Here is a 27901-nt window from a genome sequence, read left to right as displayed (position 1 = left end):
TTTTTTTTTTTTTTAACAACTTTTTGACAAGGATTTTGTCATAGCTCTACAAATAACAGTGAAAAATTGTAAATGATCTAAATCTCTAATAATAGAGGTAATATTACATAAATTATGTGATATACATATATATGCATATGCTAATACACGGAAACTAAACATGTTCTCATAGTAATTAATAACGTGGAGAATTCTCATGCTGCAACATTAAGTAGGAAAAAAAATACGATCCCAAAATGTACATACAGTATAACCCCAATTAGTAAAATATAATAAACAAGTATTTTTTTGAAATCAGAAAAATCAGTTATTAAAAAACAAGGGCTTCTCTATCGCAAACATTTCATATCAATATTTCAAAGTCTTCTAGAATGGCTAGACACAATGAGCAATCAGTAAATATATATATAAAATATATATATTGTTATATATATATAAACTTTTGAGAAATCTATATTATGTTTAACCTTAAACAATACCAAAATATTGAGAACCTTAAGCTAATTATCAGGTTCTAGAAATTTAATATCAAATTAATGAGGTCCAGATAATTCAAAACGTTCTTATAATAACTGTTAGCTGCCTAAATCTACTTATTTTATATTCTGTTACCCTTAATTTATGGGCTTTAGATTTAAAAAATAATACAAGAACATTGCCATCATTTAATAGAAAATTCAAAATTAAGCTATAAGCAGAAAGGTATAATAGAAAAATTATCATGGAATAAGGCAATCTAAGATCTAGTTCTGGGTCTTCACACTACCTCACAGAATACAGAATCAGAAAGCCAAGTACCATATCCTAGATAAATCTGGTGAGATTAGGAGTTAATTTGGGCCTCAAATTCAAGAAGCTTTAGTAGAGATGGAAATCTGAATTGTGATATGGCATTTTTGTGACCTGAATATAAAAGAATAAAATCACCATACAAAAAATGGAATTTTTTATTCTACTTATAGAAAAAGCCCTCTTTGACCTTTCCACTGATCTCTTACCCACTCCCCAGCCCTGGATAATTACTGCCTTTCTCTGCTCCTAGGTGAAAATAATTGGGGAGCTGCAACTTACAAAATCAAGTAAAGACTTTTCTATTTGTGGTCGTACAATATATGGGCCCAAACTAAAAGGGCATTCTAGCCCCATTTCTTTTTCTCAGCTGTTTATTATAGAAATTTTCAAACATACTCAAAAGTAGAAGTCCCATGTAATCACCACCAGTTTCAACAACAAGCATCATTCCTTAACCTCGTTTCAGCTGTCTACTCCCACACCACTTTTATCCTGGAATATTTTAAAGCAAATACTAGGCATCATGTCATTTCACCCATAAAGTCTCCAGTTTCTATCTCTAACAGATATCATGTCATCATCCCACCTAAAATAATTATCAATAATTGCTTAATATCATCTAAAACCCAATCCATACTCAAATTTTCCAAATTGTCTAAATGAGGTGTTCTTACAAGTTGGTCTGTTCAAATCAGGAGGCAAACAAAGTCCATACATTACATGTATGGTGCAATGGAACCGGCTCATACCAGCTCACAAGAGCCAACTATTACATTTTCAGGAATTGCACAAGCTGATTGCTAAATACATCCATTTATAAAATTTAAATTATATAAACTTACAATTAAATAAATTATATTAAGAGCCAAGGTAATACTGAAAACACAACTCCTTGATTGTTTTACTACATTTTACTATTATTTATGCTCTTGCAGTTGTTTACATCTTTTGTATCCGTATGGTGGAAATACTATACGAGTGCCACTCTGCACCCTTTCTTAACCCTGCATTCAAGTGAGGTCACATTGGTGACCTGAAATCAGTCATGGTGGGAGCACTTACACCAAGGAAATTAGCAAATGCTAGAAATCAGTGCTTTTTCTTTTTCAGAGAATCAGTTGTTAAACATTTACCAGCTCATCACTACTTTAAGTCTCTTGTATTCTGTAACAGTCCCTTCCCCTTTTTTTTTTTTCAAGAAATTGATTTGTTGGAGAAACTAGGTCATCTGTCATATAGAATTCTGGATTTCTTATTGTCTCCCTAAACAAACCTTTAAAGTCAGACTTGAGGTCAAAATCCACCATTACTAGTAGCTGTGTGAACTTGGGCAGGTCACAACCTCTGATTCTCAGTCTCATCATTTCTAAACTGAAGACAGTGCCATCTTGTAGGAATATAAAGATAAAAGCATGTGGCATATATTATGTATTTTAAAATGGTACCTATTAGTATGTTACCTGAAACACTCTAACAATCTCTTTTGTGGCCTACCTTGAGCCACCTAACTGGATATGAAAGGACCTATTTTCAACAATCTTAACACTTTGCTTCTACCTCCCTTACTATACTTCTATCTTCTTATTTTTATAGTTATTTGTGAGTTTATATTATTGCCCTACTAAAAATGTAAGCTCTTTGTAGGTAGCAAACACTTCTTACTCATCTTTGCATTCCTTGTAATTTCTAATGCAAAAAATTACTCATAGCAGGGAACCAAATACTGTATCCATTGAATGTCACTTCATAATCAGGCTTCTAGAACTAGAAGAAATCTTCAAAACCATTTAGCCAATCTTTATTATGTAGCTTTGGAAAATAAGATCCATCTAATAAATACCTAAAAATTCTTTACAAACAAATGGCTATAGATGATATATCTGTACATTTTCCCCAAAGATACTAATACAGAGCATTTTATATGACCCCATTTGAGTATAGGTATATAGCATAAATCTAAAGCTTGTTTCATTACAATTATGTTAAATTTAGCACTGTTATACAGAACTAAACCAAAATTAGGTTTTCTGTTTGTTTGTTTTAATTCGGATTTTCTGTTTTTATTTTTGGTTGTGTTGGGTCTCCGTTGCTGTGCGTGGGCTTCTAGTTGCAGTGAGCGGGGGCTACTCTTCATTGCGGTGCGTGGGCTTCTCATTGCAGTGGCTTCTCTTGTTGCGGAACATAGGCTCTAGGCACATGGGCTTCAGTAGTTGTGGCACGCGGGGTCTAGAGCGCAGGCTCAGTAGTTGTGGTGCACGAGCTTAGTTGCTCCGTGGCATGTGAGATCTTCCCAGGCCAGGGATCAAACCCGTGTCCCCTGCATTGGCAGGCAGATTCTTAACCACTGAGCCACCAGGGAAGCCCCCAAATTAGGTTTTTTAAAATTAATTTTTATTGGAATATACTTCCTTTACACCAAAATTAGGTTTGACTAAGTCGACTTCTAAGTTTACTTTACCATGAAATGTGGCAATTTGTGAAGTAAAAAGAATAAAGTTATACCTACACTAGTTACTTTACGGTATATTTGAGCTGCATTCTGGCACTCAGAATAAGGGTACTCCGAAGTAGCCATTTCTAGCATACACATTCCAAAAGCATAGACGTCCACAGATTCATCGTAGTGCTCTTCATACATCTCTGGGGCCATAAACTCAGGAGTGCCTACAAAATACCACAACCACATTTTTTTTAAAAGAAAGAAAACTGTAGAGAATTCCCTGGCTGTCCAGTGGTTAGGACTCTGCACTCTCACTGTCAAGGGCCGGGGTTCAGTCCCTGGTCATGGAACTAAAATCCCACAAGCCACGCAGTGTGACCAAAAAAAAAAAATGTATCCACCAAGATAACATTCCCTTTGCCATAAGGATTACCTGAGTTAAGTTCTGCTCCCTAAAAGCATATATATATATATATATATATATATATATATATATATATATATATATATATATATATATATTTATTTATTTATACATATATATATATATATATATTTATACATATAATATACATATATATACACATATAGTTTCCTTAACTTAATTTCTTTAGCTTTCCATACTGATGAAGTACAATTTGCAATGTTCAAAATTAGGTAATGATTACCAAAATCTGTTTTTATTTCTATCCTAGTTTTTTGTTATTTACATTTTTCTGAAGTAGTAAATCCTCTTTCTTAAGTCCTCAGAACCTTTCAATAATATTAAATACATCACAAAAGAAATACACTGGGATGTCTCTAAAATCAGTCAATATATAATAGATATTTCTAAGCAAATTCACATTCTAGACCAGGGGCCAGCAAATTTCTCTGTAAAGGGCCAAACAGTAAATATTTCAGGCTTTGTAATCCACATGGGCTCTATCACAACTAATTAACTCTGACACTGTAGTGAAAAAGCAACCATAGACAATATGTAAATGAGTGGGTGTGGCTGTGTTCCAACAAAACTTTATTTACAAAACTAGGCAGTGAAGCCAAATTTGGCCCATAGGCTGTGGTTTGCTGATCCCCGTTCTAAACATACAATTTTAAAAATCTGTCTTTACGCAACCAACAAACTATAAAATGTTAATCACCAATGACACTTTTAGCAAATGATGTGCGCATTAAGGTGGCTAGTCCTAGATCACCAATCTTCACAGATCCAGTGGGTCCCGTGATGAAAATATTGTCACACTTCAGATCCCGGTGAATAATAGGAGGAGTCCTAGTGTGCAAGAACTGCAACCCCTTTAAAATTTGCCTGCACCAGCTCCTTAAGACCTTTGGTTTCATGACTTTAAATCGTTTTAAGTACCTACACAAAGAAACAAAAAACACATGTAAACAAACATACCTAGCTTACTGTATAAGCACATTAGGGTAAATCATGTAAGCTAGCTGATACTGTATATATTATGATTGCCATCACTGAGTTATCTTCTATTGTCTGTTATGACAAAAAATTATTAAATCTAAAGCCTCATTCTTAGAGAAGACATCCTACTAAGTTTAGCATTTTTAATTCAAAACATGAATCATTCCAATCAGAGTGACCTTCTGTGGAATGGCATCAAAATTTTAAAAACAAAGTCCTCTCTACTTCCTAATAACTGCTTAAATAGAGTTATCAGAGGGTTTAACTATGTAAAATTTTACTGCAAAGATGCTAGGAAACAGAAAAAGTACATCGCACATTTAATAATCACAAATAAGTGGTTATACCATCAAATGAAATACTGTAGTCAGAAACAAAGCGATAGACTATAATTACATAGTACTGCTCACTAGATATGTGAGTCTGGCCACGTCCCCAACCTTTCATCATCTTCTACAAAATGACATTATATTATCTCCATAATGATTTCTAATTCTAAAATTCTATGATATCCCACAAATATTAATTTCTCAACATTGTATTTTCTAACAAACTTCATTAACATCCAAATTTTTTAACCTGCCCTGAAACATAGTCACTAGATTCAGATTCTACAAATTCTTTAATCAAGTAGTGTTACTTTACAAACAACTTTTGCGACTCCTGAAAATTATTTCCAAATAAAACTCCATTGGCACTTTCAGGGTCAACTTACGTCTTTAAGGTTCCTGATGTCATAAGTTCAGTCACTAATACAATACATTTCTTTCCTTTTAATATAGACTCCCAGGAATCATAGAATCGAACTATATTGGGATGTTGGAGACCCTTTAACATCTCTGCTTCTTCCTTGAACCTTTGCTGCTCAGCTTTGGTTAATTTCCGGTCCTAAAATGGAAGATCAAGTTCCAAATTAAAGTCTAGAAATTCTCTTGCACATTTCTAACACCACTCAAGTGAGTGCTTTATTTATTTATTTTTTGTTTGTTTGTTTGTTTGTTTGCGGTACGCGGGTCCCTCACTGTTGTGGTCTCTCCCGCTGCGGAGCACAGGCTCCGGACGCGCAGGCCCAGCGGCCACGGCTCACGGGCCCAGCCGCTCCGCGGCATGTGGGATCTTCCCGGACCGGGGCACAAACCTGTGTCCCCTGCATCGGCAGGCGGACTCTCAACCACTGCACCACCAGGGGAGCCCCCAAAACAATCTTGAAAAAAGAAGGAAGTTGGAGTTCTGGACTTCAAAACTTACTACAAAGCTATAGTAATCAAAACACTGTGATACTGGCATAAAGATCAATGGAATAGACTATAGAGCTAGAAATAATCCCTCGTATAAATAGTCAAATAGATGATTTTTGACAAGGGTGTCAAGATCATTCAATAGAGAAAGGATTGTCTCTTCACAACAGGTTGGAGAAACTGAGTATCCATATGCAAAAGAATGAAGAACTTGTAAAAACCGAGAGCAGAATAGTGGTTACCCTTACCTTACACCATATATAAAAATTAACTCAAAATGCATCAAAGACCTAATAAACATAAGAGGTAAAATTATAAAACTTTTATAAGAAAACACAGGGGAAAAATATTCATGATACTGGGTTTAGCAATGAATTTTTAAGTGAAAGCACACAGGCAACAAAAGATAAAATATATAAACTGAACTTAATCAAAATTAAAAACTTGTACATTAAAGGCACTATAAGACAGTGAAAAGGCAATCTACAGAATGGGAGAAAATATTTGCAACTCTATATCTAATAAGGGATTAATACTCAGATATATAAAAGAACTCCTGTCACTCAACAACAACAGCAACAACAATAACAGCCCAATTCAAAAATTGGCAAAGGACTTGAATGGACATTTTTCCAAAATAGAAATACAAATGGTGAATAAGCACACAAAAAGAGGCTCAACATCTCTAGTCATTGGAGAAATGCAAATCAAATCCAGAATGAGATGCCACTTCACACCATTAGGATGGCTATTAAACACACACACACACACACACACACACACACAGAAAATAACAAATACTGGCAAACATGTGGAGTAAATAGAACCCTTGTTCATTGCTGGCAGGAATGTAAAATGAACGCTATGGAAAACAGTATGGCAGTTCCTAAAAAACTGAAATATGATCCAGCAATCCCACTTTCTAGGTATATACCAAAAAGAATTGAAAGCAGGGACTTGAGCAGATATTCGTACACTAATATCATAGCAGTGTTATTCATAATAGCCAAAAGATGGACACAATACAAATGTCCATCAATGGATAAGTGGATAAAACATGTGTGGTATATACATACAAGTTCAGTCTTAAAAAGGAATGAAATTCTTATACATGCTACAGCATGGATGAATCTTGAAAACATTATGCTAAGTGAGATAACCCAGACACAAAAGAACAAATATTGCATGATTCCACTTATATGAGATACCTAGAATAGACAAATTCATAGATACAGAAAGTAGAATAGTGGTTACCAGGGGATGGGAAGAGTGGGGAATGGGGAGTTGTTAATTATTTTTTTTTAATATTCATTGGAGTACAATTGCTTTACAATGTTGTGTTAGTTCCTGCTGTATAACAAAGTGAATCAGCTATACACATACATATATCCCCATATCGCCTTCCTTTTGTGTCTCCCTCCCACCCTCCCTATCCCACCCCTCTAGGTGGTCACAAAGCACGGAGCTGATCTCCCTGTGCTATGCAGCTGCTTCCCACTAGCTATCTATTTTACATTTGGTAGTGTATATATGTCAATGCTACTCTCTTACTTCGTCCTAGCTTACCCTTCCCCCTCTCCGTGTCCTCAAGTCCATTCTCTACATCTGCATCTTTATTCCTGTCCTGCCCCTAAGTTCATCAGAACCTTTTTTTGTGTGTGTGGTACGCAGGCCTCTCACTGTTGTGGCCTCTCCCGTTGCGGAGCACAGGCTCCGGACGCGCAGGCTCAGTGGCCATGTCTCACGGGCCTAGCCGCTCCGCGGCATGTGGCATCTTCCTGGACCCGTGTCCCCTGCATCAGCAGGCGGACTCTCAACCACTGCGCCACCAGGGAAGACCCAGAACCTTTTTTTTTGTTTTTAGATTCCATATATATGTGTTAGTAAGTTTCTGACTTATTTCAGTCTGTATGACAGACTCTAGGTCCATCCACCTCACTACAAATAACTCAATTTCGTTTCTTTTGATGGCTGAGTAATATTCCATTGTATATATGTGCCACATCTTTATCCATTCATCTGTCGATGGACACCTGAGTTATTGCTTAATGGGTACAGAGTTTCAGTTTGGGATGATGAAGAAGTTCTGGAAATGGGTGGTAGTGAGGGTGAATGTACTTAATGCCACTGAATTGTACACTTAAACTGGTTAAAATGGTAAATTTTATGTTATGTACATTTTGTCACAATAAAAATTTATTTTTAAAAAGAGTTAAGGAACTTATAGTATTTGTCTTTCTCTGACATCTCACTGAGCACAATGTCTTAAAGGTCTTTCTATGTTGTCACAAATGGCAGGATTTCCTTCTTTCTCATGGCTGAATAATATTCCATTGTATACATATACACATCACATCTACTTTACCCATTCTTCTGTTGACAGACACTCAGGTTGTTGCCATATCTTGGCTATTGTGAATGCTGCAATGAACATGGGTATGCAGATATCCCTTCAAATTACAAATATCATACATTTATATGTGGAGTCTAAAAATCTGAACTTGTAAAATCAGAGTAGAATAGTAGTTACCAGGGGCTGAGGGGTAGGGGAATGTTATTTCAGGGTACAAACTTACAACTAGTAGAGAAATAAGTTCTAGAGATCTAATATACAGCATAGTGATTATAGTCAACAATACTGTATGGTAAACTTCAAAGTTCCTAATAGACTAAATCTTGGTTGTTCTCAACACAAAAATGAAATGATAAATATGTGACATGCATGATAAAGGTGTTAACTAACATTACTATAGTGATCATATTGCAATATGTATCTCAATTTTTTTTAAAGCCTAAAAAAAAGAGTTAAGGAACTCAAAGAACAAAAGCAAGGAACAACAAACTTAGAAGAGAGCTGGAAACAAGTAAAGTGTTTATGCTTTTCTAGCTAACCTAAAATGACTAATAAATCCTAAATGTCCCTGTAATTAGCTACGAGTCATCCTCTCATGATAGATCAGCAGATCTACTCTGAATAATTATTAATAAATTTTGGTGCATTCTGATTAAATTAGCAGAACACAAGTCTTTCATGTACCAAACTAAATTACTCCACTTTATCTTTTGATCCTATGGATCAAAAGTAGTCAGTATTAAGAGTAAACAGCTTTACAAAATTACAACTGCTGTCCCAGACATAATGCTGGAGGTAAAGTCCACTAAAAAAGTATGGCCAAGATCTTCAAAGGTCCACTTCTAATTCAGTGAGAGGAAAGTAAACCTGTCAAACTAGCACCAAAATCAGAGGAAAGTTTTCAGCTACTATAGTAATCCTTCTTTAAACACAGACAGATTGACACACAGACACACACACACACACACACTCTCTTGTATTAATGATAACCACTTTGATAAGGTTATTTTCACACGTCGCCAATGAGTAGAGTCCGTACTCAAGAAAGGAGTGATGAACCACAAAAGGCAAACTAGAGAGCAGTGACAGCTAATGGAGCTGACAGAGTCGGAAAATTATAGTCTACAAAAATGATCCCTAAATCTACTGTCTCCAGTAGTAAGGTCACCAAAAAATGGTATCAAATATCAATTTTTCAGTGTTACAAATATTAACTTATATGGCTGATAAATATAATAGAGGTCAAATACAAATTTACCAAACAGATTTTGACTACTCCACACTTCTTTAAAAAGAAATACTGTCCTCATGTTAACTAAACACTTAATCTATTATAATATACGGAATGCTAAAAATGTATGCAAAACCTTTCCTGAGAGAAGGCACAATACCAACATGACTAACCTGCATATGTATTTATTCAAGATAAGAAGCATTTAGTTTCTAAAAGGTAAACTATGGTGTCATCAGCTATGTCTCTTAATGCAAACACCAACAATGAACTACAGAACCAGGTCAGAGGCTATGTGGATCTGTTTCTGCAAATGTGAAAAAAGGAAAAAATCATCAACATTGTTATAAAAGCTGTATTATAAAATAACTTGTTCAAATAAAGATGAATGCTATGAAGGCTTCAAAATGGTTCTTAAATATCAATGAATATTCTGGATAAATATGAGGTTACTCAGTATTTTATCACTAACATTGAATACTCAAACATGTACCATGTGCTTTATAAGCATTATCTCTAATTCTCAATGTTTTATTTCTCAAGCTGAACAGTAGGTACACAATTTCCATTATGTTATTCTTATTCTTTTTTTGGATATCAGAAATATTTATTATATTTTTCTTTTTAAAAAAAGTGAAAAAGTAAAGCTCCAAAATGCTAAACTGCTTAGCTTGCCCAAGGTACCAAACTGGCACAGGCAAACTGGAACTTAGGTCTTCTGTAATATGAATCCCAAGTACTTCCTAGTTCAAAGCTCTGCCTCTCAGAAACAATATTCACAGTAATGACCTCAGATACCTCATTCACAAACCACTGTCCATGGAGAGATATGTGTAAAACTAAATGAAATAAACACACACTAGGGTAGTTATAATTTGTAAAGGGTAACATCAAAGTATTAATCAAGAAATCAGCATATAATAATCACAGTTTGGCCATATGAGCATGTTAAAGCTTTTAGACAGCAAGGGTATATATTAATACCTAAAGAAAAGTGCTCATCGATGGCGATAAAGATAACATATGGAAAGGGGGATGAACCACAGACATAACCAGGTTCACTTGTCTTCCAGTACTGTTGAACAAAGAGGATGTCCTCATCCAGTTAGGACCTGAGCACCCAGTACATTCAGTCAGTATGCTATTTTAGCAGGACACATAGGAACATCTAGTACCTTTGTTCTGACTCTGTACTTACTAAGCCAGCTTCTGATTATAATTTAGCTTCCCATGTATCTAACCTACAGACCAATTAGACCATATGACCTAACAACTATATCAGATAAAATTAATTCATTAATTCATTCTAAATTAATAAATTTCTGTCCTAAACCTAGGCATTTGAGTAAGCACAAGTCAGTCTCCCCAACGTGTCCAACCACCTCTGGACACTGACAAACGGTGAAGGCCAGACATTGAACCATGGCAACCCAACCATGAAACTGTTCCTCAGAGCCCCCAAGCCAGAGAGTGTCCTTAAATGACACCATTAACTAGTACCCTTTGAGCTTCAGCAGTTAGTTCAATGTTAAGAACCTTATTTTACAGGAATGATGATTTCTCAGACTAGAGTCTCTGACGCTGGTCCTGAAGCCCAAAATTAAGTTCTAACTCATTTGGGGGAAAAAAAAGAATCTTATTTTAAACAGTGTCCATTTAAGAAATCATTTGTTGTAAAATTGTTAAAAACATGAAAGAGTGATCTGCTCAAATAAGTAATGAGGAGGAAATTCTTAAATCATCGATGTAAGTGTTTTAAATATACAATTGATGGACTATAAATCCTTACTCTACCCCTTTGGGAAAGTTACTTAATGTTTCTAAACCTCACTTCTACCACCTGAAAACTAATCATCCCTACCTCATATAAATATTGCAAGATTAAATAAAATATTCAAATTAAGTACCTGCATAAGTACTCAATTAATATTAATTTTGATAAATGCAAAAGTGTATGATACCATTATTAATAACTTAAGGTATACTAAAGTTGCTCAAAGACAAATTTCCCTGATTGTTGGGTTTTCAGAAACTTAACAGACATACTTAAGAGACCACATAAAACTAAGAGGTAACTCCAATTAATAAATGTAGAAGGAATGTGGGAAATAGGAAATAATCATTAGAACACCAGAGTAATACTTATTACAGGAAAAATAAACCAATGGATGCAAAAATAATAAGGGAAAGTTTGAGGAGAAATGGATATTTGCATAGTCTCAAAGTATCTATTCCCAAGATATTTATTAATCTACAAAGGGAAAATATTAATTTACAATAAAGAATACCTATCAGACACCACCCTAACCAAATGATGAAGGTTATCATAACCAGTAATCCATATCGACATCATGTACCCCCTGCTATGATGCACTGAGAAGGGTACATCATTTCTATGGTATTTTTGTCAAAATTCATAGCCTAAATCTAATCATGTGAAAACATAAGACAAACCCAAATTAGGGAACACTCTACAAACTAACTGAGCAGTACTCAATAAAAGTTCAAGATCATGAAAAAAAAGAAAAAAAGTTCAAGATCATGAAAAACAAAGATTGAAGAACTGTCACAGATTGGAAAAGACTAAAGGGATATAACTACATGCAATGTGGGATCCTGAACTGGATCATACCATTGAAAAAAGAACACCAGTAGGAAAACTGGTGAAATCCAAACAAGTTCTCTACTTTAGTTAATAGTAATGTACTAATACTAATTTCTTAAGTTTTGATAAATGTTCTCTGATTAAAATATTAGCATAGACTTCCGGGGAAGATGGCGGAAGAGTAAGACGTACAGATCACCTTCTTCCCCAGAGATACACCAGAAATACATCTACACGTGGAACAACTCCTACAGAACACCCACTGAACGCTGGCAGAAGACCTCAGACCTCCCAAAAGGCAAGAAACTCCCCACGTACCAGGGTACGGTAAAAGAAAAAAGAATAAACAGAGACAAAACGATAGGGATGGGACCTGCAACAGTGGCAGGGAGCCGTGAAGGAGGAAACGTTTCCACACACTAGGAAGCCCCTTCGCGGGTGGAGACTGCGGGTGGTGGAGGGGGAAAGCTTCGGAGTCGTAGAGGAGAGCACAGCAACAGGGGTGCAGAGGGCAAATCGGAGAGATTTCCGCACAGAGGACCGGTGCCGACCAGCACTCACCAGCCCAAGAGGCTTGTCTGCTCACCCACCGGGGCGGGCGGGGCTGGGAGCTGAGGCTCGGGCTTCGGATGGAGCGCAGGGAGAGGAATGGGGTTGGCGGTGTGAACACAGCATGCAGGGGGTTAGTGCACCACGGCTAGCCGGGAGGCAGTCCGGGAAAAAGTCTGGACTTGCCAAAGAGGCAAGAGACTTTTTCTTCCCTCTTTGTTTCCTGGTGCGCGAGGAGAGGGATTAAGAGCGCTGCTGAAAGGAGCTCCAGAGATGGGCGCAAACCGCAGCTAAAAACGTGGACCGCAGAGACTGGCGTGGGACGCTGGGGCTGCTGCTGCTGCCCCCAAGAGGCCTGTTTGCAAGTGCAGGTCACTGTCCACGCCCCCCTTCTGAGGAGCCTGTGCAATCCGCCACTGCCGGGGTCCCGGGATCCGGGGACGGCTTCCCCAGGAAAGCGCACGGCGCGCCTCAGGCTGGTGCAACGTCACGCCAGCCTCTGCCACCGTAGGCTCACACCGCACTCTGTACCCCTCACTCCCCCCGGCCTGAGTGAGCCAGAGTCCCCGAAGCGGCTACTCCTTTAACCCCGTCCTGCCTGAGTGAAGAACAGATGCACTATGGCAACCTACACGCAGAGGCGGGGCCAAATCCAAAGCTGAGCCCTGGGAGATGTGAGAACAAAGAAGAGAAAGGGAAATCTCTCCCAGCAGCCTCAGAAGAAGCGGATTAAAGCTCCACAATCAACTTGATGTACCCTGCATCTGTGGAATACATGAATAGACAACGAATCATCCCAAATTGAGGAGGTGGACTTTGAGAGCAAGACTTATGATTTTTTCCCCTTTTCTTCTTTTTGCGAGTGTGTATGTATATGCTTCTGTGTGAGATTTTGTCTGTATAGCTTTGCTTCAACCATTTGTCCCAGGGTTCTATCCGTCTCTTTTTTTGTTTCCTAATAATTATTTTTTATTTTAATAACTTTATTATATTTTATCATACTTTATTTTACTTTACCTTCTTTCTTTCCTTTTTCCTTCCTTCCCTCCTTCCTGCCCTCCTTCCTCCCTCCCTCCCTTCTTTCTTTCTTTCTTTCTTTTTCTTCTATTAATTCTTTCTTTCTACTTTTTATCCTTTTTATTCTGAGCGGTGTGGATGAAAGGCTCTTGCTGCTGCAGCCAGGAGTCAGTGCTGTGCCTCTGAGGTGGGAAAGCCAACTTCAGGACACTGGTCCACAAGAGACCTCCCAGCTCCACATAATATCAAACAGCGAAAATCTCCCAGAGATCTCCATCTCAACACCAGCACCCAGCTTCACTCAACGACCAGCAAGCTACAGTGCTGGACACCCTATGCCAAACAACTAGCAAGACAGGAACACAACCCCACCCATTAGCAGAGAGGCTGCCTAAAAACATCATAAGGCCACAGACACCCCAAAACACACCACCAGACGTGGACATGTCCACCAGAAAGACAAGATCGAGCTTCATCCACCAGAACACAGGCACCAGTCCCATCCAACAGGAAACCTACACAACCCACTGAAACAAACTTAGCCACTGGGGACAGACAACAAAAACAATAGGAACTACGAACCTGCAGCCAGCAAAAAGGAGACCCCAAACACAGTAAGATAAGCAAAATGAGAAGACAGAAAAACACACAGCAGGTGAAAGAGCAAGATAAAAACGCACCAGACCTAACAAATGAAAAGGAAATAGGCAGTCTACCTGAAAAAGAGTTCAGAATAATGATAGTAAAGATGATCCAAAATCTTGGAAATAGAATAGAAAAAATGCAAGAAATAGTTAACAAGGACCTACAAGAACTAAAGATGAATCAAGCAACGATGAGCAACACAATAAATGAAATTAAAAATACTCTAGGGCTTCCCTGGTGGTGCAGTGGTTGAGACTCCGCCTGCCGATGCAGAGGACACAGGTTCGTGCCCCAGTCTGGGAAGATCACACATGCCACAGAGTGGCTGGGCCCGTGAGCCATGGCTGCTGAGCCTGCGCATCCAGAGCCTATGCTCCGCAACGGGAGAGGCCACAACAGTGAGAGGCCCGCGTACAACAACAACAACAACAAAAAAAATACTCTAGGTGGGATCAATAGCAGAATAACTGAGGCAGAAGAACGGATAAGTGACCTGGAAGATAAAATAGTGGACATAACTGATGCAGAGCAAAATAAAGAAAAAAGAATGAAAAGAACTGAGGACAGTCTCAGAAACCTCTGGGACAATATTAAACACACCAACATTCGAATTATAGGGGTTCCAGAAGAAGAAGAGAAAAAGAAAGGGACTGAGAAAATATTTGAAGAGATTATAGTTGAAAACTTCCCTAATATGGGAAAGGAAACAGTTAATCAAGTCCAGGAGGCACAGAGAGACCCATACAGAATAAATCCAAGGAGAAATACGCCAAGACACATATTAATCAAACTGTCAAAAATTAAACACAAAGAAAACATATTAAAAGCAGCAAGGGAAAAACAACAAATAACACACAAGGGAATCCCCATCAGGTTAACAACTGATCTTTCAGCAGAAATTCTACAAGCCAGAAGGGAGTGGCAGGACATATTTAAAGTGATGAAGGAGAAAAAACTGCAACCAAGATTACTCTACGCAGCAAGGATCTCATTCAGATTTGATGGAGAAATTAAAACCTTTACAGACAAGCAAAAGCTGAGACAGTTCAGCACCACCAAACCAGCTTTACAACAAATGCTAAAGGAACTTCTCTAGGCAAGAAACACAACAGAAGGAAAATACCTACAATTACGAACCCAAAACAATTAAGAAAATGGGAATAGGAACATACATATCGATAATTACCTTAAATGTAAATGGACTAAATGCTCCCACCAAAAGACACAGATTGGCTGAATGGATACAAATACAAGACCCATATATATATATATATATGCTGTCTACAAGAGACCCACTTCAGACCTAGAGACACATACAGACTGAAACTAAGGGGATGGAAGAAGATATTCCATGCAAATGGAAACCAAAAGAAAGCTGGAGTAGCATTTCTCATATCACACAAAACAGACTTTAAAATAAAGACTATTAGAAGAGACAAAGAAGGACACTACATAATGATAAAGGGATCGATCCAAGAAGAAGATATAACAATTGTAAATATTTATGTACCCAACATCGGAGCACCTCAATACATAAGGCAAATACTAACAGCCATAAAAGGGGAAATCGACAGTAACACATTCATAGTAGGGGACTTTAACACCCCACTTTCACCAATGGACAGATGATGCAAAATGAAAATAAATAAGGAAACACAAGCTTTAAATGATACATTAAACAAGATGGACTTAATTGATATTTATACAACATTCCATCCAAAAACAACAGAATACACATTTTTCTCAAGTGCTCATGGAACATGCTCCAGGATAGATCATATCTTAGGTCACAAATCAAGCCTTGGTAAATATTAGAAAATGAAATTGTATCAAGTATCTTTTCCGACCACAATGCTATGAGACTAGATATCAATTACAGGAAAAGATCTGTAAAAAACACAGACACATGGAGGCTAAACAATGCATTATTAAACAACCAGGAGATCACTGAAGAAATCAAAGAGGAAATCAAAAAATACCTAGAAACAAATGACAATGGAGACACGACGAACCAAAACCTATGGGATGCAGCAAAAGCAGTTCTAAGAGGGAAGTTTATAGCAGTACAATCCCACCTTAAGAAACAGGAAGCATCTCGAATAAACAACCTGACCTTGCACCTAAAGCAATTAGAGAAAGAAGAACAAAAAAACCCCAAATTTAGCGGAAGGAAAGAAATCATAAAAATCATATCAGAAATAAATGAAAAAGAAATGAAGGAAACGATAGCAAAGATCAATAAAACTAAAAGCTGGTTCTTTGAGAAGATAAACAAAATTGGTAAACCATTAGCCAGACTCATCAAGAAAAAAAGAGAGAAGACTCAAATCAATAGAATTAGAAATGCAAAAGGAGAAGCAACAAATGACACTGCAGAAATACAAAAGATCATGAGAGATCACTACAAGCAACTCTATGCCAATAAAATGGACAACCTGGAAGAAATGGACAAATTCTTAGAAATGCACAACCTGCCAAGACTGAATCAGGGAGAAATAGAAAATATGAACAGACCAATCACAAGCATTGAAATTGAAACTGTGATTAAAAATATTCCAACAAACAAAAGCCCAGGACCAGATGGCTTCACCGGCGAATTCTATCAAACATTTAGAGAACAGCTAACACCTATCCTTCTCAAACTCTTCCAAAATATAGCAGAGGGAGGAACACTCCCAAACTCATTCTACGAGTCCACCATAACCTTGATACCAAAACCAGACAAGGATGTCACAAAGAAACAAAACTACAGGCCAAGATCACTGATGAACATAGATGCAAAACTCCTCAACAAAATACTAGCAAACAGAATCCAACAGCACATTAAAAGGATCATACACCATGAACAAGTGGGGTTTATTCCAGGAATGCAAGGATTCTTCAATATATGCAAATCAATCAACGTGATACACCATATTAACAAACTGAAGGAGAAAAACCATATGATCATCTCAATAGATGCAGAGAAAGCTTTTGACAAAATTCAACACCCATTTATGATAAAAACCCTGCAGAGAGTAGCATAGAGGGAACTTTCCTCAACAGAATAAAGGCCATACATGACAAACCGACAGCCAACATCGTCCTCAATGGTGAAAAACTGAAAGCATTTCCACTAACATCAGGAACAAGACAAGATTGCCCACTCTCACCACTCCTATTCAACATAGTTTTGGAAGTTTTAGCCACAACAATCAGAGAAGAAAAGGAGATAAAAGAATCCAAATCAGAAAAGAAGAAGTAAAGCTGTCACTGTTTGCAGATGACATGATACTATACATAGAGAATCCTAAAGATGCTACCAGAAAACTACTAGAGCTAATCAATGAATTTGGTAAAGTAGCAGGATACAAAATTAATGCACAGAAATCTCTGGCATTCCTATATACTAATGATGAAAAATCTGAAAGTGAAATCAAGAAAACACTCCCATTTACCACTGCAACAAAAAGAATAAAATATCTAGGAATAATCCTAGCTAAGGAGACAAAAGACCTGTATGCAGAAAATTATAAGACACTAATGAAAGAAGTTAAAGATGATACAAATAGATGGAGAGATATACCATGTTCTTGGATTGGAAGAATCAACATTGTGAAAATGACTCTACTACCCAAAGCAATCTACAGATTCAATGCAATCCCTATCAAACTACCACTGGCATTTTTCACAGAACTAGAACAAGAAATTTCACAATTTGTATGGAAACACAAAAGACCCCGAATAGCCAAAGCAATCTTAAGAACGAAAAACGGAGCTGGAGGAATCAGGCTCCCCGACTTCAGACTATACTACAAAGCTACAGTAATCAAGACAGTATGGTACTGGCACAAAAACAGAAAGACAGATCAATGGAACAGGATAGAAAGCCCAGAGATAAACCCACGCACATATCGTCACCTTATCTTTGATAAAGGAGGCAGGAATGTCCAGTGGAGAAAGGACAGCCTTTTCAGTAAGTGGTGCTGGGAAAACTGGACAGGGATATGTAAAAGTATGAGATTAGATCACTCCCTAACGCCATACACAAAAATAAGCTCAAAATGGATAAAAGACCTAAATGTAAGGCCAGAAACTATCAAACTCTTAGAGTAAACCTAGGCAGAACACTCTATGACATAAATCACGCAAGATCCTTTTGGACCCACCTCCTAGAGAAATGGAAATAAAAACAAAAATAAACAAATGGGACCTAATGAAACTTCAAAGCTTTTGCACAGCAAAGGAAACCATAAACAAGACCAAAAGACAACCCTCAGAATGGGAGAAAATATTTGCAAATGAAGCAACTGACAAAGGATTAATCTCCAAAATTTATAAGCAGCTCATGCAGCTCAATAGCAAAAAAACAAACAGCCCAATCCAAAAATGGGCAGCAGATCTAAATAGACATTTCTCCAAAGAAGATATACAGACTTCCCACAAACACATGAAAGAATGCTCAACATCACTAATCATTAGAGAAATGCAAATCAAAACTACAATGCTGTATCATCTCACACCGGTCAGAATGGCCATCATCAAAAACTCTAGAAACAATAAATGCTGGAGAGGGTGTGGAGAAAAGGGAACACTCTTGCACTGCTGGTGGGAATGTGAATTGATACAGCCACTATGGAGAACAGTATGGAGGTTCCTTAAAAAACTACAAATAGAACTACCATATGACCCAGCAATCCCACTACTAGGCATATACCCTGAGAAAACCATAATTCAAAAAGAGACATGTACCAAAATGTCCATTGCGGCTCTATTCACAATAGCCCAGAGATGGGAACAACCTAAGTGTCCTTCAATGGATGAATGGATAAAGAAGATGTGGCACATAAATACAATGGAATATTACTCAGCCATAAAAAGAAACGAAATTGAGCTATTTGTAATGAGGTGGATAGACCTAGAGTCTGTCATACAGAGTGAAGTAAGTCAGAAAGAGAAAGACAAATACCGTATGCTAACACATATATATGGAATTTAAGAAATAAAAATGTCATGAAGAACCCAAGGGTAAGACAGGAATAAAGACACAGACCTACTTGAGAATGGACTTGAGGATATGGGGAGGGGGACGAGTAAGCTGTGACAAAGCAAAAGAGAGGCATGGACATATATACACTACCAAACGTTAAGGTAGATAGCTAGTCGGAAGCAGCCGCATAGCACAGGGAGATCAGCTCGGTGCTTTGTGACCGCCTGGAGGGGTGGGATAGGGAGGGTGGGAGGGAGGGAGACGCAAGAGGGAAGGGATATAGGATCAGATGTATATGTATAACTGATTCACTTTGTTATAAAGCAGAAACTAACACACCATTGTGAAGCAATTATACTCCAATAAAGCTGTAAAAAAAATATTAGCATAAGGGAGAACTGAGTGAAGAACATACAGGAACTTCTGTAGTATCTTTGCTATTCTGTTAGTAGCAAGTTATCTCTAAATAAAAAAGAAAACTAAGTAGTAAAGGAGTAGTATCCATGTTGCTTGCTATTCACAACCCTACCATTTCTTTCAAACAAATCTATATTTAACAGCCCTTTCATCTTTTCACTAATTCCAATCTCCAAGCCTTCTTCTTACTGACTATAAACTCCCTCTACTGTAAGCTTTATGAAAATGGTGCCTGTGTCTGATTTTTATCCCCATTACGTCCCTAGCAGCACAGTTCTGGTACACATTGTTGAATGAATGAACAAATGAATGAATCATAGCTATGTGTACTGTATTCATTTCCTATTGCTGCTATAACAAATTACCACAAATTTAGTGGCTTAAAACAACACAAATTTATTATCTTCCAGTTGTAGAGATCAAAAATCCAAATGAGGGCTTCCCTGGTGGCGCACTGGTTGAGAGTCCACCTGCCGATGCAGGGGACACGGGTTCGTGCCCCAGTCCAGGAAGATGCCACATGCCGCAGAGCGGCTAGGCCCGAGAGCCATGGCTGCTGAGCCTGTGAGTCCGGAGCCTGTGCTCCGCAACAGGAGAGGCCACAACAGTGAGAGGCCCATGTACCGAAAAAAAAAAAAATCCAAATGAGTCTCTCTCAACTAAAATCAAGGTGTTGGCAAGGCTGTGTTCCTTCTGTACGCTCTAGGGAAGAATCTGTTTCCTTGCCTTTCCCAGCTTTTAGAGGTTGCCCACATTCCTATCACTGCAACCTCAGTTTCCATTGTCAGATTTCCTTCTGACTAATGGCCATCCTTCCTCTCAAAAGGACCCTTGTGGGACTTCCCTGGTGGTCCAGTGGTAAAGAATCCACCTTCCAAAGCAAGGGACGTAGGTTCGATCCCTGGTCGGGGAGCTAAGATGTTCCCACATGCTGCAGGACAACTAAGCCTGTGCAGCACAACTACTGAGCCTGCACACATCAACGAGAGAGCTCGTGTGCCACAAACTACAGAGCCCACACACCCTGGAGCCTGCGCGCCACAAACTACAGAGCCCGCACACCCTGGAGCCCATGCGCCACACCTAGAGAGAGAAAAACCCGCACATCACAACTAGAAAGAAGCCCGCGCAGCGCAACGAAAGATCCCGCGTGCCGCAACTAAGCCCCAACGCAGCCAAATAAATAAATGAATATTTTTTTTTAAAAAGGATCCTTGTGATTACACTGGGCCCACCCAGATATTCCAGGATAATCTACCTATCACAAGGTCTTTAGTTTAATTGTAGCTGCAAAATCCATTTTGCAATGTTATGTAACATATTTATAGGTTCCAGGGATTAGGACATGAACATCTTTGGGGTGCAATTATTCATTCATCCAACTAGATGTATCAATTTGTTATCTATCAAGCAGATAGTTAGCTCAAAACTAATTCATTGAACTAACTGGGGAAATTAATGGTATTTCCCAGACCAAGTCTGTCTCCTGCCACTCTCACCCTTTGTCATTTTATGAAAACATCTGTCTTTGGTTTATACTTAATAAAGTTATGTGACTAGCTTTTAAACAAAGCAACTAGAACATACATAGTTAAGCAAGTTTTATCCCTCCTTCCTTCGATGTAATCATTCTTTGCCTATGAGAGTATTGCACTTTGAGGGCTGGGTCTGATGAAGACAGTGGGAAATTAAAACTGAATAACACTATTTAGGGTGTGCTTATATGTAATGAAGCATTTTCTTGTGTAGCTCTAACAGAATCTGGAATCACTTCCAAGAAGGTCATAACAAAACTATTTTAAGGGAAAAAATATCCCAGAGTGAATACTTTAGACAACAATATTTATTCAGAAACAGAAATTCTAGCATATATTTTTAATTACTTTTTCCTTTATTGGAAATTCAGCTATTTTCACATTATTATCTAATTCTAATTTCACAATTAAATGTACATCTGCCTAAAAATATACTTCTCCCCAAAGTGTTTTTATTTGATAAATGAAAATAAAACAGAAACAAGTTCCTCCACAATTCTGATAAGATACTTTAGGCATGGAAGTACAGATCTTTAAACTGTTACTTCTACTGCATTGCTTGGAATACATTCACTACTATAATCAAAGTGTATAAGAATGCTCACTCAACACATCAACTTGCTACAGTCAACTATGTCTTTTTTTTAATCTTTCTTTTCAGTGCCATTTTGGTTCAGTTCAGAGACTATAGCTGACTTGTTAGAGGTCTAGTTGTTAGATGTTACTTAAAGAAGGCCTGTTTAATTACCTTGAAAAGCACACAATCACAGAATTTACCCCATAGTGAAGCTTATTACAAGCACACTCAAATACATTTTAGAAACAGTCAAATAACAAAAAAATTTTACATATCTACGATGTTCCTTCAATTGGAAAATAGCGTTATATGAAAACTCAGTTCCATCAAGAAAACAAATGACAAGCATGCTAGCAGAAGTAAAGCAAAAACTGGTTGTGTTTCCATATGTAAAAGCAAGGTGTTGTTGATTTTCACATTGTTAGTGTAGGAGAAAACTATTACAAACTCTTGTGACTGACTCCTTCTAAAAGTTACTAAACAGGTCTTTTAGTGACATGTGACCAGGTCTTTCAACATCATGAACTAAAAGCCTTCTAAATAAAATGTATGACTGACAGCCCTCACTCACAATAAATTACCAATTTACCAAGCAATTACCAAGTAATTTACAAGTTCTTTACAAAGAACAACAGGTTCTTCCCAATAATGCATTAAAAAATCAAATTATAGAAACCATAAAATATGACAAACTGTTGAAATGCAAATGTTTATGGCCAAATCCTAAATCTGACCCACATCATCAAAGGATTTGTTTGTTTTTAACATCCTCAAAGTCAAATATCAGCAGTAAAATCTGTCTCTCCTGGTTCTTTGCACTGCCCTAAAGTCCATGTATTCTAAATAAATGGATATGAGGCTTTTAAGAATTGTTACACAAGGCTCAAATATCTACAATAGGTGGAAATGCCATCAAGAGAAAAAGGTATAAGAACCTTTTTTTGAGCTGTGAATTTCAAATCAAACATGCAAAAGTAAAATTTTAAGAAAGAAAAGAACTGCCAAATTTCAGGGGAGAAAATTAAGAGGTGGTGTGTATGCAATAAAATATAGTTTACATATTTTAATGATGTTAATAAATAGAAAATATATGTCAAATTGATAACAAAAGTATAGACACACCAATTTTATATATTATACACACACACATATATATAAACAAAGGTTGGGAAAGAATCAAGAATAATTTAAACATTTAAACTGCTCACTGGGATGTTTTTCAACAAAATTATTTAATTATATAATAAAGAGTAAGACTTTACAGAAAAGATATGAGAAATCGTACATTACAAACTGCATACTACTCACAGGAAAGTAATTAAAAGATGATGCCCTTATCCTTCTGGGATTCTAAATAAGTTAGTTTTTCCTAATTCCAAATATGCAGAAAGTGACATGAGATCCAAAAATTGTATCAACTAAGTCCTCTAATTCCGACATTCCTTTCAGAATAGAAGACTGCAATTGCTGTTCTTTGTATAAATTAAAATGTACTTTATTTTTGTAAATTAAAATTTACAACATTTGCTCCACATGAGAGATCCCCAAATCTGGCTATATATCCAATTACCTGGAGAACTTTTAAAAGTAAGTTCCTGTAGGGAATTCCCTGGTGGTCCAGTGGTTAGGACTCTGAGCTTCCACTGCAGGGGCCACAGGTTCAATCCCTGGTTGGGGAACTAAGATCCCTCAAGCTGCACAGTGTGACCAAAAAATAATAATAATAAAATAAAACTTCATAAAAAATATAAATAAATAAATAATAAAAGTAAGTTCCTGGGGCTTCCCTGGTGGCACAGTGGTTAAGAATCCGCTTGCCAATGCAGGGGACAAGGGTTTGAGCCCTGGTCCGGGAAGACCCCACATGCCACGGAGCAACTAAGCCCGTGTGCCACAACTACTGAGCCTGCACTCTAGAGCCCACGAGCCACAACTCCTGAAGCCCATACACCTAGAGCCTGTGCTCTACAACAAGAGAATCCACCGCAATGAGAAGCCCGCACACCGCAAGGAAGAGTAGCCCCCCTGCTCACCGCAACTAGAGCCCGCATGCAGCAACGAAGACCCAGCACAGCCAAAATTAATTAATTAATTAATTTCTTTTAAAAAGTAAGTTCCTGGGCCTCACCTCCTGAAGATACTAATTTAGAAAGTCTGGAGTGGATGCCAGGAATCAGTATATATGATATAATATAAAGCTCATGTTGGTGTATTAAGGGAATTCCTCCTCTGATTCAGCTAGCTCTTGGTATTAGTCCCTTATTTCAGTGCTTTTCAAGCTCTACTGTGCATACAAATCACCTGCAGATGTTACTAAGAGGTAGGCTCTGATTCAATAGTCTGGGATGAGGCCTAGGAACCTGCAGCTCCAAGTTCCCAGGTGATGTCCATGCTGCTGGTCCAGAGACTACACTTGGAGTAATAAGATCTTATGGGATCTTTCAACCTTTCCACAGGTGAATAATAGAAGGTATCCCCCTAGGCAGTTCCTACCACTAAAATATTTTCAAGTTTTACCGAAACATTCTTTAGCATAGCTAGAGTACACAATTTGCAAAATACTTGACATACCTTCCCTACGTGTCCTACTACCAAGTGAACGGAAATTATCTCCCCCATTTACAAACAGAGTATCACTAAAAGATGAGTGTTACTGCAGTCAAAAGATTTATAATATAAATAAGTACTAGAGATGTAATGTACAACATGCTAAAGATAACACTATTACTGTATGTTATCTATGAAAATTGTTAAGGGAGTAAATCCTAAGGCTTTTCATCACAAGGAAAAAATATTTTTTTTCTATTTAATTTTGTATCTATTTGAGACGATGTTCACTAAACTTACTGTGATAATCATTTCATGATGTATTTAAGTCAAATCATTATGCTGTACACCTTAAACTTACACAGTGTTGTATGTCAATTATATCTCAATAAAACTGGAAGAAAGGGCTTCCCTGGTGGTGCAGTGGTTGAGAGTCTGCCTGCCGATGCAGGGGACGCGGGTTCGTGCCCCGGTCCGGGAGGATCCCACATGCTGCGGAGCGGCTGGGCCCGTGAGCCATGGCTGCTGAGCCTGAGCGTCTGGAGCCTGTGCTCCGCAACGGGATTGGCCACAACGGTGAGAGGCCCGCGTACCGCAAAAAAAAAAAAAAAAAAAAAACTGGAAGAAAAAAAACAAACGACAATAGCAACAACAACAAAGGACCAGATAGTAAATATTTTACATTTTGTGGCCCCCACCCCAAAAAAAGATGAGTGTTACTGAAATCACAATGCAGAGATTAAATTAAAATTTACATAATTTTCAATATATATATATATGCAAGGATACTGATCACAACCATGGTTATAATAGTGAAATATCGGAGAAAAATCTAGAAGTCCAACAATAGAGAACTGATTGAATAACTTATAAGGGCATCTATTAAAAATAATGATGTAAATGTACAATTACCAGTAATGAAAAGATGTTCAAGATAAATTTAAAAAAAAAGTTTTGTTCAAACCTAATAGTACGATTCCATGGGGGTGGCATACAGTCATATATACATTTATGCAAGAGAAAGAGTCCATAAAGATATATACTGAAATGTTTAAAGCATCCTCAAAGTAGTATAATTTCAGGCGATCTTAATGTTTGTTTACTCGCAGTATCTAATATTCCTACTGTGACACAGACCTTAAAATAAAATTCTTAAAGGGTAAAAAGGGGGTAAGAAGAAAACCAAGTAAACCCCAGACAGCACACGCACACATCTTTTAAGAACTACTAGAATGGCTTGACTGCTAGGTAACTTTCATTCCAAAGAGTCGTCAAGGGACTTCCTACACTCGAAGCACTTTGAAAGCTTGTTAAAACTGCAGTCTTGCATCCCACCCCAGACTTACAGAATCTCAGTCTCTGACAATAGTCTCCTGAATCTGCATACAAAGCAAACACTGACAGAGTGTTTTGAAACAAAAGGAGAGTAAAGTTTTTTTAAAGAAACAGAAAAAAACAGAGTAAAGTTTTGAAACAAAAGGCTTCCTAGAAATTCAGGGACCAAGACTAAATTTCAACCTATCTAAATGGCAATCTCTAGCAAATTCAGAAGGCGTGAAATCATGGTACATACATACACACCTACACACAGAGACCACTGGAATTTGAACAACAAAAAAACCTGTACTTAGTGATTGGCTTTATTTAATCTTAATTTTAAGCATCTCTTGTGAACACTGACCATTTCCCATGAGCTGGCTGAGGTCACAAAGGTTTTCCTTATATTTAACCTACATCTGTCTGAAACTATTCCTATTATAACCCTTTCTATGATGTTCTGACTCCATTTAGTCCTTCATTAGTTACAAGTACCATATAAACATTTATTATGGAAACAAATATCTAGGTAATTCAACTATTCTTCTGATGCTTTCACTTCTCCTTCCTAAACAACATTCCAGTTGACTAAGCTCAGTAGATTCTGGTGATTATTTCTTCCAGAGATCCTCTCTGAGGTAAACTCAAAGGCATGGAGAGGAGTTTATATTACTAGAAGCCCTCAAAGAAACAAGAAAACCATTCCCTGTTCTGAAAAACAACATATGAACCCCCAAAAGTTTGTTGAAAGAAAAAGAGAGATGGGAAATATCATACTGCATATATCCCTAACATATCACACTCTCAAATATTTAGTATAGGGCTTCCCTGGTGGCGCAGTGGTTGAGAGTCTGCCTGCCGATGCAGGGGACACGGGTTCGTGCCCCGGTCTGGGAGGATCCCACATGCCGCGGAGCAGCTGGGCCCGTGAGCCATGGCCGCTGAGCCTGTGCTCCGCAACGGGAGAGGCCACAACAGTGAGAGGCCTGTGTACCGCAAAAAAATAAAAATAAAAAATAAAATAAAATAAAACAAAATAAAATTTAGTATAACAATCAACTCATAAGGCATACATTTACTAAAAGTTTTCAAAATGAGACATTAAGAGTTTCGGGAATTTCCTAAGGGTAATGAATTAGGAGCATTTCTCCAAAGAAAGGCAGAATAGACTTTTTCCCTTTAAAACAGAGGGGAAAACAACAGGAAAAACAAAAGTTTGGCGTGAGCTCCTAAGAGGATCTAACAAAGGAGCATAATTTCAGGGATGTGGGGACAAGTCCTTCGTTTTATTTTAATCCATGATACATTTTAATACTGGATCACTCAGAAGCCCAGGCCAGCTAAAACTGGAATTTTTTAAAACCAAGAAGATTGTATACGTACCTGCAGCTCACACCAAGCAACCTCAACCCATGTTTCAGTGTCCAGTCCTTTATATACTGTTTTAAATGCTCCTCTTCCCAGCTCTATGTCAAATTTCAGGAATCTGCCACTAGGAGAAGTAGCTACAGCCTTCATTTCTGCTTCTTCTTCCATTTCCTTTTCATTTTTCTCCTTGAAACAATCTTTTGAGGATTCTGACATTCCCTTTGAACATTGCTCGTATTTAACTTCTTGTCTGCCTCGTAGCACATTTGTAGGAAGCTTTTCTACTCTTGGAATATTTGTTGCAGTCTTTATTCTCTCATCTTTGGAGGAAGATTCAGCAACTTTGCCATCTTCTGTCATCTCAACACTCTTTCGAAAGAATCTCTTCCTTTCTATAGTTTCTCCAGAAGCACAGAAGGTACTGTTTTTCTCTTTTAGTCTAGTTTCCACTGTCAAAGTTGCTGCAACCTGACGAACTCTGTTTTCCAATGAAACTCCATCAGGTTTCTCAGAATCTTCTGTGCTAGCTGGCTCACCTGAATCAGTATCCATTGTAATTAAGGTTGGCACTAGAATTTTTCCTGTTCCACTCTTCAGTCCAGTCGCATCTCAGGTATCAAAATTATCAGAATAGACTTCCTTTTATGTGGTCATATGTTTCCATAGCAACCTGAAGGGGAAAAAAGGATATATTAAAATCACCCCACAAAGGAAATCATTAAGGAGAAAAGTCACCTGACTGTTTAATCCCTTTTTTCTTAATAAGAAGTTTGCTCTTTTTTCTGTCCAATCTTAGCAACCAGCAGACTCCAGGGACTGTGTCTTATCTTGTTTACCACTGTAGTCCTCAGTGCTTAGCAGACTACTTGGCATATAGC

The 27901-nt window shown here is 37.7% G+C and overlaps 1 protein-coding gene across 3 annotated transcripts in view; it reads right to left on the bottom strand.

The window, feature by feature from the left end:
- WNK3 (WNK lysine deficient protein kinase 3) overlaps positions 1-27575 on the bottom strand; it is a gene marked incomplete at both ends in the record, with an annotated part of 137133 nt that extends 109558 nt beyond the window's left edge. For all 3 annotated transcript variants that reach the window (XM_081221803.1, XM_081221804.1, XM_081221805.1), the window contains 4 exons: positions 3299-3456; positions 4375-4595; positions 5371-5543; positions 27039-27575. In XM_081221803.1, coding sequence (XP_081077929.1) covers positions 3299-3456; positions 4375-4595; positions 5371-5543; positions 27039-27575 — 1089 coding nt within the window. The remainder of the gene's footprint in view (positions 1-3298; positions 3457-4374; positions 4596-5370; positions 5544-27038) is intronic.
- Positions 27576-27901: the final 326 nt, after the last annotated feature.

This window comes from Mesoplodon bidens (genome assembly GCF_964165515.1).
Source record: "Mesoplodon bidens genome assembly, chromosome: X".
Lineage (NCBI taxonomy): Eukaryota > Metazoa > Chordata > Mammalia > Artiodactyla > Ziphiidae > Mesoplodon > Mesoplodon bidens.
Note: the sequence above shows the minus strand (reverse complement) of the source record. Positions and strands in the feature narration are given on the sequence as shown.